Below are 12833 nucleotides of genomic sequence, written 5' to 3'. Positions count from 1 at the left end.
CGAGTACATAAATAGGGTTTGCAGTTCATTTATAATTCAAATTTTTTTTACTATAAATTAAAGTTAAAACTCACATTATATACACTTAAACCTTACACTTGCCCGTTTATATCGTGTTGTGAAAAAGACTATTTTACTAAGAAATATTTACTAAGCATGCCAAAGTTTGCACTAATTAGCCTATGATATAATTTTTTATATATATATATATAAAAGAAAAGAAATCATATTATTCGAGAGTTGCATGGTGTGTGATTAAAAAAAGGGAAAGGTTTTAAACCAATATATATATGTTGTTTTGAGTGTTTCATGGTAAGGAGTGAAAGAAGGGAGATTTTTTTCTTACCAATATATTCTAATTATTTATATCTTCAAGATTTCAACTTAATTATACTTTTTCTAGCAAATCAAGTTATTATGGCCTTATAACTATTTTAGTCAAAACAACCCCAGCCTAATATTAGCACACTCAGGTCATATATATATATACTACTAAAAAATATATGAATTAAATATGGGTTATATTTGTTGGTCAAGAGGAGTAATTGTTGTTTGTATGATAAGCTTATTGATTGTATGTAGTGTGGAGCTGATAAATGCAAAATTCATTAATTATGGGATATTTGGAAAAAATGAAATTCCGGGATGCAGCCACAGCCACAGCCACCGCCATCCGGAGAATTGCGCAAGACGAAGGCATCCTATTAACCCTTATAAAAGAGGTTGTGAGCATGAATTTCGCTGTCGAGATCATCATGAACCACCATTGGAGATGAACATAAGGACTTGATCTTCTTCTTCATCATTATTATTATTATTATTATTATGGTATGAAACACTAATATACATGTAAACAAGATGTGCTTATTACTTTTATTGGAGATGGAAATTAAATAGTTATTTAAAATATATAAATTAAGGGGTAAATTGTAAAAATATATATGTTAGAGGGAGAAAATTGGTATAAATATGTACATGTAAAGGACTAAACTATCAAAATAATTACCTGTTAAAAAAAATGTGTTTCTACTCATTATAATATTGGATTGGATTATATATATATATATAATAATTTAATATTTATTTATTTTGTAATTGTAGACACTGGTAATTGATCAATTAAATCTATCAAATTTTTTAACAATTAATATATATATATATAAATTTTTTGTTGAGTTTTTATTTTTTAATATTGGGGAAGAGGATTCCTACTTGGACCTATTTGTGAGAAGATGTGTAATACTACCAAACTACGTCTGTAGCCAATATTTTTTTGTCAAATTTTCGGGTGCATCTCCTAAAAGTGGCACATCGATGGACTCCTTAGTGTTTTTGGCTCGGAAGTATTTTCGGTGGATTTCTTTTTTATGATTGTGTACGTTGTAGTTATTTAGAGCATCCTGCAAATTTTTAGAAAACTCCGACTAATTTACAGTACTGAAAATAAGGTTCAAACATGTTACATTTCACGCGCATAAAAAAATTAGTCACGCGTGCAACAATCTACTTTGAACCTAGTTTTCGACACTGTAAATTATTTAAAATTTTCTGAAAATTTACAAAAAACTCTAAATAACTAAAATATACACGACCATAATAAAGAAATTTACCGAAAATACTTCCCAAGTAAAAAACAGCAGAAGGTGCACCAATATGCTCCTTTTTGAGATGCACGGGAGAATTCCCCTATATTTTTTAGTACATTATCAATTAATAAAGTTAAAAATTAACGTTTATATGTAAATATTTTGGTTTTATTTACTAAAGAAATATAAGTGTATCAATGACTTTAGATACATTATAATACGACCATTATATGCAAAAATAAAGTAGAAAAGACCTTAAGTGTGTCTTATTCACATATCCTCTCAAATAAAAATCTGGTGGAAAAATTCTAAAATAGAAAAATAATATATAGGGAAATTTTATAGTAGGAGTGCTAATTTAGCCCGTACTAGTTTGTTTTCGGTATGTAGAAAAATTATAACAATTTTTTTTATATTACGCTATATATTGTAGTTATAACAGACATTCTACCGGTTTTTGAAAAGTTCCGAATAATTTACGATACTCAAAATATGATTCAAACAGTGAATTGCACACGTATTTTTTTTATATACGAGTGCAACCAATCATTTTGAATTTTAGTTTTTGGCATTGTAAAGTATTTAAAAAAATTTTAAAATTGGTGGGTGACTACTATAACTACAATACACATTATCATATAAAATAAAAAAAGTTATAATTTTCATACATAGCGAAAACATAAATGTCCCTACCAATAGGGACTAAATTGACGCAACAATTATAAAATTTCTCCATATATATATATATATATATTTACTTTTAATTAGCTTGTCATCCAACACTAGCTTATAGTGGATAGCATAGAACGCAATATGTGGGTACTTGCATGCCAAAATGCTAATAACATATAAAATTAAAAGGCATATCAAAGCATCAATTATTGTAACAAAAATATTTGAAACAAAGTGGGACTCCAATGAACAACAAACCAAAGCAGCTTTATCTTTATTATGGTTTCTCTCATTTTAATTTATGAATATGTGATATAAGAAACTTCGACAAACATAGACGAGGAAGAAATATACACAAAAGAGTTCTTGTCTTAATATTGTTTTTTTTTATCTGACTTGTGTTAATATTGTTATTGTCTAGTATTAGTATACTATTTATGGCTATATAAACACTCATTTGTGAAGGTGATGGACAACTTGAATATTATATATTTTGATAAATACAATATACTTGAGCTTATCTTATCTTATCTTCCCACTATTTTGAGGTTGAGGGTGATGTCATTGCCATGAAGGCCATAGTGAAAAAGAGGCCATGTCATTTTTCTTTTAAATAAAAAGAAATACTTTAAATTAAGGCAAAACCTCATGATTCATGGTGACAGTCAATAGGTTTTTAAATCTATTAAAATTGCCACTCTATAACCCTTTCTATTTGGATAACTCCACCAATTGACCATAATAGTCCCACAAATACTAACTATATATCCTAATTTTTGTTTCTCACCAAAATAATTTCAACCCAACCTAAAAAGTCCTAAATACCCATATTTCAAATTTCTCCATCTCTCTCTCTTCTAATAAGTCATGTTCTCACTTTCTCATCTCTCAAATTCTCATACAAACATCAAATCCTCACTCTCCTTCAATAAAGATTTCGAATAACATGAGAATCTCACGAACAACTCCATAGTTTAGGGATTTTTTTTCTTCTTAAAAGTTGACAAAGTTAATGGGGGAAGAATTCTTGAAGCAATTGATCATGAGTGAGTGTTATTGTTTTTTATAGATTATGGATGTATTATACAATAGTTTATATATGGTTTTTGAACTATTTTAGGTTGAAAAACTTGCCTAAAAAATAATTTTTGGTTGAAATAACAAATTTTCTTTTAGATTCAGCGATTTAGGTTTTCTTTGTTGCAACCTTTTTGTGACATTTTTCTAACATTCTTCCAACCATTTTTCTGACCTTTTTCTAACCATTTTTTAAACTTTTTTCTAACCATGTTCCAACATTTTAGATTTTTTTTTGGGAATATAACCATTTGATAACTTGTGTTTTATCAAAACACAGACTTATACCTTATGTTTTTAATAATATTCATTTGGTATCCTGCAATTTGAAATTGTACATATTTAGTAAATTTGACTCAAATGTGAACAATAAAATTTTATCAATATAATTAAATTGTCCTCAATTATATGTAATTAACTAATTAAATTTGAATTTAAAATTCATTAATTGATTAATTGATGACAGATTGATCATATTGATAAAATTTAAGTCCGAAATACTAAACATGTACAATTTTAAATTACAGATATCAGATAAACATTTTTGAAAACATAGTGATATTTTTTATAAAATACAGGGAACTATTTACTTTTTTTTTAATTCTTCTTCCTATTTGTTGAAGAAAGAATTTTGTTTTTGAAGATGAATACATTCTAGAAAGCATTATAAATTTTTTATTTGTAATTCAGATTTAATTTTTACTTGTGAAAATTAGTGGTAGATAATGGTTATATTGTCAATATTAGTTGACACAACACTTACACTTATATTCCAGCACTTTATTGTAATGAGTAGGTATATATTGTCAATATTCCCTGCCAAGCATTTACACTAGGAATATAAAACAAGATCAATTAATTTATTATGTACATCCAAAATAATGGCACAAAATTCTAAAAATAGCACTCAATCGATTACAGCTTGAAGTTGGAATCTATGCCCCCTATTTTAACTACAGATAGTTAAAATATGGGGCATCCAGGGGACTTGTACAAACTAAGCAGTCAATTTTCACCAATGAGCTTTTGTCTGATTGTGAAGAGCTCAATAATAAATTTTACCCCTGGTTGGAAGACCCCAAAAAGAAAACAAAATAAGAGCAAATGTGGCTATAAAATTTAGACTAATCAAAACTGCTTCCTGTAAATCTTCGCCAAGGTGCGAACTTGAATGACCATTTTTTGTTTTTTATGTTTTTGTTTCCGAAAACCTATACATGTCAATTGTTGGGTTAGAGTTAGACTAGAACGATAAGAATATGCAAATAATAGGTAAATAAGGGATAGTAACATTTCTATAAAATATGTAGCTTGCCATGTTGAGAAAGTCAACACTAATGTTGATTAAAGTATGATTACTAACTCACTTGACTGATGATTATCATTCTGTCTGTAAACCACAATCATTGAAAAAATAACCAGCAAAATAAAAAATTAGAATTTTGGGTAAGAAAAAAGAACTTTCCATTTGCATTCTTACATGTATAATATCAATGCACTGGGCTGAAACATGTACTTGAAAGTACTTTAAAATGCATAGTGCATTGTCACATAAGCAATTTAAAATGAGACTTAAAATGAATTTAAAATAAAAGACAGACTTACATGAAAGCGTGATTTCTCAGGTGAACGTACTACTGAGGCTTTCAGCTAGCATTGTCTAGCTCATCCATCTCCTCAAGAATGACATATTTTGCAGCAACATTGGTTGTGGAAGACTCCGTGTCTTCACTTGTGTGATGATGCTTCTGAAGGTTATTGTATCTAAAACATAAAATAGAACCAAACTTAATAGATAAAGCACGAAGTTAAACTGTAAGAAGAAGATTTCATGACAGATTTAGCTGTAACAGAAACAGCAAGTGCACATCAAAATTACTAAAATACTTCCCATGTAATTAAAAAAAAAGTAGATGATTAGAATTATTTAGCCAGAATTTTAGTTCAGGTAAACTGTTCAATGATCTCTAGTTGTCAAGATCTACATACTTTCAAAATCAGTTGATCAAGGTGGGCAATTGTCATTGGAATGTAAAATTTAAGAAAGATGTAGTGTTAAAAAAAATATATGTGCACTCAAATATGAGTTAGTAAAAAAAGGCTAGGAGAAAGCAGACATAAAGTTTCTCAGGAGTTGTTATAAAAATCGGACATAATCTGAGTTTTTCAGTTTATGGTTTGTTGTAATTTCTCTGTTGAGAAGGGGCAAAAATGGTGATTTCTAAATCACTGTATTGGCTGAGATAAGTATATAAGGCTTGCAGGAGGCTCTGACAACAGCTTTCAGTTGATAGTAATTGATGATGGAACTTGAAAGAGTCAAATGAGAAGAAGGGTGGTGATCAAAATTAAAAAGGAAACTTAAAATTGGTTAAAATGTTCTTGATTATTAAACTAATAAAGATTAACACCACAATGACCAAAAACAAAATAGTAGTGATGATCAAAGTCTATGAAGAATGAGGACATACTTGTACCAGTTGAATAAACTAACACCAATAATGATTATGAAGAGGCCTGCTCCTTTCAACCAGGTAAACTCATCCCCGAAGTAAATGACAGCAACCTGAGCACACATAAAATAGGATATAAATAAATAAACGCACTAGAAAAGTGGTATCGTTCCCAAAAACCGTGTTTTAACAATGTAGAACATCAATCAGAGGAAACCAAAAAATGATATCCAAATCGTGTTTATCAGTTCAATGTTCAATGCAGTGTAAGACTATAACTTTTCAAATTTAATCATTCAAATCCATGGTAAGGGTGTCAGCCCTAATTCTATTTCTCATGCACTATGCACATTAACACTTTAAAAACAAAATCAAAATTTTAAATCATGTTAGTAATAGCTTGGCAAAGAAAGCTAAAGTTGTTTGGTCAGGTGTATGTACCCATACGATTAAGTTGTTACAATAACAAGAATATATTTCGTGGAATTGTATGGTTGATATAAAAGAATAACAGAAAGGAAAAGAGAGCTTAGTTACTGAGAGGAACAAGACAATAATGTTAAATCAAACAAGATGAGAATCAATTAATACCAATATCGTGACAGCCTCCTTCACAACGCCGGCTATTGTCACTGTAACAGCACTAGTTACTGAGACAAGAATGTATTCTGTTAACACCTGTAGCAACAGTAGAGATCAGTTATCCGAATTTCAAAATCAAATTAAAAAACGATGTAACTTGTAATAAATAAGCAGCAAAATAAATTAAGCAGAGGGTCTATACCTCTGTCATTACAGTTCCCAATAATATCTAAAAATAAATAAAACACACACCAACTCATGTACAAACAGGAAACAACAGCAACATTAACTCTTACCATAAAAAATGCAAGTGTTCCACCAAGAAGCATCAGTAAACAGCTTCGAGTGACATGCCAAGGATTATTGAAATAATCATTCTTTCTAAACTCATTCCAAGGATCCAGCATTAATGAGAGAATACCAGTTGCCACTGCCATCACTGGAGTTACATAGCTCATCAGGGTCAGCGGGTTTTTCAAACCTGCAAAATCAAATGGATATATTACACAGATGACTATGCCAAACAGATGCATTTATTTAATCTAAATAATAGAAAGAGCACATAGACTAGATAATTTCTGACAAAAGGAGAGGTGATGGTCCAATATTCATAAAAATGCACTAAGCAAAAACAAACATGTATCTCATATAAGCATATGAAGAGTTTCCAATCAACATTTCAGATAGCAGAGTTTAGCACATACCGTAGGTTTCTTTCTATACATGGTTTCAGTAAGAACCGCATAGACAAGAAGGAAGATACCATCCCAAGAAAGAAAGAAACAAACAAAAAAGAGTGAGTCAGTGAATACATGAATCTATATGTAATTTTGAATAGCAATTTAATCAAGCACACAAAGCATACTTGCAAAAGAATTTGAGTCATGCACCACCGGAAGCCAGACATAACAGCAGCAAGCATAACAAGAATGAATCCTCCAAGCTCAAACTCTGTTTCTTTTGCAACTGCCAAATGGAAAGATAAAGTGTTACGATAACTACAGTAACAACTTTTTTCAGAAAATCGACAGTGTACTAGTGCATTAGACTAAAATAGAGAAATGGAACAACAGACAGAAAGCCAATTAGTAAAGCTGAAATATTCAGATACTACAGAATCATAATGCGCTAAACAAATTTCCAAGTCCAAAACATATAGAAAATGAAAATGATCAAAGTAATCCTTAAATTATTGCATGTGGTCTAACCTCTTAAAACACACATAAAGAAATGAAACTTATTAAAGAGTTGAGCTACTAACATCAACTAGGAACTTGCCAAGGAAAAAAGTCACTAAATTTCAATAGGTCAAACTTGTACAGCAGATGGTAAATTATAACCTCAGTGATTTTTTTTTTCAAAATGAAAGACAGAAAAACTGAATAATTTAGTTTTTCAACTTTCATATTCTTCTTCGTATAATTTTTTTCTTTTTCCTTTCTTAGCATCATATTATTCAATATGGAAATATCCATTACTGATCTTTGGTAAGATAAACACACATTATTTAATAGTGAATGCAAGTTTTGAACAATTAGGGTGGCATTAGTTCATAGCAGAGGTGTTGCTACAGCAATATTTAAAATAATAATAAAAAAATAGATATAAAATGTAAATCTTCTTTTTAATTATTGATATTGCCTAAAAAGTATAGCACATCTGAAGAAGCAGTTTACCTGTTAATAATATTCCGAGGGAAATCACTAAAATTATGCCTGAAAGTTTGATGCTTGGAGACTCCAACCTTCCAGGAAAAAAACAAATATCAGAACAAGTATAAAGCTTTAAAATTAATACCTCACGAAGGATACAGATCAGGAAAAAAGGATTTCAGAAAATATGTGAATATTAGAAAACAGATAGCAGGAACAATAAAGTAAACAGGCATCTTATGTAAATTGAAAGTGCTTACTGAAGTAAAAGGCAGCATTCAATGAAAAATTTGTGTAAATTTTTTGTTATGAACACATGAATCATTGGTGATCATATTCTGCTCAAATTAGTTTAACTCTATAACCAATAAAGCAATTTAATTTGCAGTTACTAGCCTGGCTCATATTTGTTAAAAATTCCAACATCCAATGCATGCAGTTACTGATAGACAACAAAATAATCATGGTATTCACTTTTGTGTACTAGCTAAAGTGTTATGTACCAGTATAATTGTACCGAGTTAATATTCACTCTGGTATTGTAGTAGTTAAACTTGAAAGTAGGATAACTTTTTTTTCAAAACTAGGCTCCTCACCTAACCCTACAATAATTGAGGAACAAAAAATTATAGCAATTGCTATGTAAATATTGAGGAGGGACTTGAATCTCACACCTTGAGCTACTCCTCTTGGGTATGGAAAGAGAAATCATTTTAGGCTTTGTTGATTTACTACATGATGGAATTTATTGTAATTGATTAAAGTTGTGGTAATTATTTCCCCTAAGAATACATAATAAGGCCCATACCAAGGAAATCATTCACGACCATTCAGTTGCCATCATTATCTCATGGGCTGTAGAGATAGTTATCAGCTTATCTTTTATAAATATAGATATATTAATGAGTTGTGATCATACACTAAAACACCCTTAGTAGGAGCAGCGCATCCCCATAAATTATGCTCTAACGCTACTATGCCACAGTTAATTACTTCTTGGGCCAAAATAATACAACAACAAACTCATCCATTTCAATTTTCAAAACTATAATAAGCTGTGTTGCGGAATAAATTTTAGCATAGTACTCTAATTAGGGGAATAAAGAGTTTAAAAAATCATAGAGCTGCAAAATTTTAGCATTCATAGCAAATAAATCTTTAGGTAAGCATGGCACATGATTAAAAACAAAAAGACTACAAATTAACTGGACAAGAGAGTCACCTAAAAGCAAAAGCAAATAGAAGAAGAAATATAGGAGCGCCTGATTTACACTGCAGAAATAGAGTTCAAAGCCAACAACACAGCAAAACAGGATTAGAAAGTTGGAATGAATATTCACAAATAATCAAACAAAGTAGATAAAAAAATGAACATTTCATGAATAGAAGGGACAAGACAAGAACCAACCATTGTGGCAAATGTGACCGATATAGAAACAAGAGATGCATTGCTCAAGTTAATATCCATTGCTGTCCCAAGAGCTGTTGGTACAACTGTGAAAGGCAAATTCCATCTGTAGCATTAGTTGATAGAAATGTTAATTTAAAGAAAATAAATGATGATAGCCAGCTTACAAGAACTGAAAGTATTTAGAGAACAACAACGTTTTAGTATATATTGAAAAAAAAAGCATAAAATCAAGCATTCAATGAAGTCTACAAATAGATATAACAAAATAAAGACAAGGATAGAAAAATAATGAGTTTACCTCTCATAAAATAATCCCTCCATGACATAACAACACTAGTTTGGAATCTCTCAGACCAATACCATGTGATTGATTTTGATAAAACAGCTTGCATTGTAAAGTGGACAGTGTTCATCAATAGGGGAGCTGGAAACTTTCCCAAGTCTTTCCCTAACAAACTCTTGTTGTACCTAGTCAAACAGTTGCAAACTAAGACTAGAAAAGGGAAAAAAAATCATAATAATTCTAATGATAATAATTTAGAAAGAAATAATCTGTGAATCTATAAACCATTTGAATAACAGCTGTACGGTACATATAATAATTGAACGATAAGAAGGAACTTACAATGTAAGAAACAGGCTGAAGGTGTACCAAACAAGAATGAAAAATAATGTCTTTAAAATATCAGGAGCATAAATAAGATTCTTCGTAATTTCTGGCTGTTGCTTAGGATTATGACAAGAAATGGAGCCATCTGCAACATTTATCTTCTTTGCAGATTCATTCTCAATATCAAAAGGCTCATATGTCTCTTTTCTATCTCTCTCAACATGGATAGAAGTGTCATCCATGCTATCCCCACCACTCAAGGGGATACTCATTGGCTTAAATTCAGTGATAAAATACCTGTGTGTATCTACAATTGTAGGTTCTATCTCAACTTGTTGAACCAAAGGCAATTCAAAATCAGAATCTTCTACTCTTGCATCAATATTCCTCAAATGATGATCCGACTCTAATTTCCCATCTTCATCACACCAACGCGAAAATGAAGGCTCCCTTCGAAGGCTTCCACTTTGAGTGCACTTGCCTCCAGTATTTTCAACCCTCTTTGTATCTAAATCATCCTCTACCATCTCCTTCCTTGCTCTAATTCAAAACCATGAATATACTCCCCAAACCTTGTCAAACTTGCCCAATGGTCTATAACCTTATTCATTGTCCACAAAATTTGACAATAGATTTATATATGACCCACATACGAAAAACATATTACCGCACGAAGGAGACCTGGAGCATGGGATTTCCAATGTCAACTGATCCAATACCCAACAAAACCCTTCCAGAATTTCAATAAATAAAGCTCATAAACAGCTCCAAAACTCACATGCAGGCATTGACTATTCTGAGCTCAATCTTAGCACTCAAAATTGTACCTATACATACCAAAAATTTCTATCAACAATTTTTTCAAAAAAATAAAAGTAGTTTGCATAAACGAAGTGGGGGGAAACACTAAACAGTATCCAATCATATTCTTTGCTTGGAGAAAATGTATTCAATCAACTACGTATTCATAAGTCTTTCTCTTTTTCTCTTTTCCTTTTTCCCACAGTTTTACCGGTCACCAAACAAAGAGTTAATAATATAACATAAGACGAAAAAAATGCCAGATCAATAAACACAAATTCAAAACAAAATTTCCCCCATCGACTCCTTTTTGATCCAAAAATAAAAACATTAACAGGAAAGAACACACGACAAGTAAAATCAAAACACGCGTATACATATATATTTTTCAAGCTCCAGTGAAAATGTGATTACTTGAAACACCATACTTGAAAATGTTGAATTGAAAGCGAATAAGTGCCATAAGTTGTCCGATGAACATATTAAACAATACACAGATAAAGAGAATCAACAGAAATGTGAATGAGAGAATGAAATAACCTGGAGTTGAAATTGGGATAGAGACAAGAGGCGAAAGAGAAGGAGAGATCTAATGCCGAGAAAGCGAGAGAGAGAGATCCGATCTGGGAAATGGTTGGGTATGTTGTTTGTTTGTAAGTATTAGTTTTCTGTTGGTGAGTCGCTCTAGATGTTGTCCTTTTTTTCAGTAAGAACACATTTATAGAAATTTCAGATAAATATACCATTAATGCTTCCTTATTACGAGTTTATGACAGTAATTTTGATTTTTTTTTATTTATTTGCTTAGGCTTTTTAGGCTTCTATTTTATTTTTATTATTTTCTTATACGGTTGTTGGGTTCGTAATTTTAGTAGGTCAAAATCTGACCACTGCTTGCTTTGTGTTTAAGATAGATTAACAACTTTTTTTTTCCTTCGATATAAAACAAACAAATCCCTCTATCTTTCTCTCTCTCTCTCTTAAAGAAAGATTAATATATATATTGGAAAATTCACTAACTTTTTTTTTATGACTGTGTATATTGTAGCTATTTAGAGCATCCTGCAAATTGTCAGAAAATTTCGAATAATTTACAATACCGAAAACTAGGTTCAAACATGTTGTTTTCCACGCGCATAACAAAAATTAGTCACGCGTGCAACAACATATTTGAACCTAGTTTTTAGTACTGTAAACTATTAGGAATTTTCTGAAAATTTGCAGGATGCTCTAAATAGCTACAATATACATAGTCATAAAAAAAATCGCGTCGAAAATTATTTACGGGTTGGGAACACTGAGAGCCCTACCGGTAGGGCTTAAAATGAAACCCAATAGGAGAATTCTCCTATAAATATATATTTCTACAATAATAATAATTTTATTGTCTAGATTTAGATAATCTTAGGGTCTGATTGGTTCGCGATTAGAAAACTGTATTTTTGAAAAGTGAGATTCTAAAATGAAAATCTGAATTTAGTAACTAAAATCATGTTTCTGAAAATGTGATTGGTTCAATGTTAATAAACTGTTTTTGAGTTTTAAAAAAATGAATCTGTGATTGGTATTAAATTTGAAAATATAACATAAACTGAATATGTAATTGGAACAGTTGAATTTGAATATTATTTTAATTTTATATATTTTATATACATAGGTTGTATAATATTAAATTTTGATTTATCAATAGATTTAATTAAGTAAAATTTAATTATATTGATAGATTAAAATTTAATAATAATTATTGATTAAATTTATAACAATATTGCATTGTCATTTATAAAAATACCAGTACAACTTATTTTTGAATTGTGCATAAATGTCATAAAATGTTCCATAAATACCTTATTACTAGTGAGAACATACTCAAGTCATAAAAATTGGCAAAAAAAATAAATAAATACAAGCAATGATACAAAGGATAGGAGTAGAGAGAATAAACAAATCCTGATTTTGATTTTAAGTTTTTGAAGAAAAAATCACAAAATA

At 30.3% G+C, this 12833-nt stretch overlaps 1 protein-coding gene across 1 annotated transcript; it reads right to left on the bottom strand.

The window, feature by feature from the left end:
- Positions 1-4176: 4176 nt before the first annotated feature.
- On the bottom strand, positions 4177-11727 carry LOC133817334 (probable sugar phosphate/phosphate translocator At1g06470). The gene is made up of 13 exons (XM_062249821.1): positions 11385-11727; positions 10059-10870; positions 9732-9901; positions 9431-9516; positions 9245-9294; positions 8047-8114; positions 7236-7336; positions 7075-7087; positions 6667-6851; positions 6380-6466; positions 5807-5901; positions 4941-5099; positions 4177-4546 (listed from the first exon to the last, which is right to left on the bottom strand). The coding sequence occupies exons 2-12, from the start codon at positions 10568-10570 to the stop codon at positions 4982-4984; spliced, it is 1485 nt and encodes a 494-aa protein (XP_062105805.1). The 5' UTR covers positions 10571-10870; positions 11385-11727; the 3' UTR covers positions 4177-4546; positions 4941-4981.
- Positions 11728-12833: the final 1106 nt, after the last annotated feature.

This window comes from Humulus lupulus, chromosome 2 (assembly GCF_963169125.1).
Source record: "Humulus lupulus chromosome 2, drHumLupu1.1, whole genome shotgun sequence".
Lineage (NCBI taxonomy): Eukaryota > Viridiplantae > Streptophyta > Magnoliopsida > Rosales > Cannabaceae > Humulus > Humulus lupulus.
This window is presented reverse-complemented; position numbering and strand designations above follow the sequence as displayed.

Bases quoted from the DNA above. Each gene is read 5' to 3' on its own strand.
- LOC133817334 (XM_062249821.1), bottom strand. From the start codon at position 10,570: ATGGTAGAGGATGATTTAGATACAAAGAGGGTTGAAAATACTGGAGGC. The intron at 9,517-9,731 runs GTAAACTCATTA...TGCCTTTCACAG, and splicing joins GAGGGATTATTTTATGAGAG to TTGTACCAACAGCTCTTGGG. The intron at 9,295-9,430 runs GTTGGTTCTTGT...CTATTTCTGCAG, and splicing joins CGGTCACATTTGCCACAATG to TGTAAATCAGGCGCTCCTAT.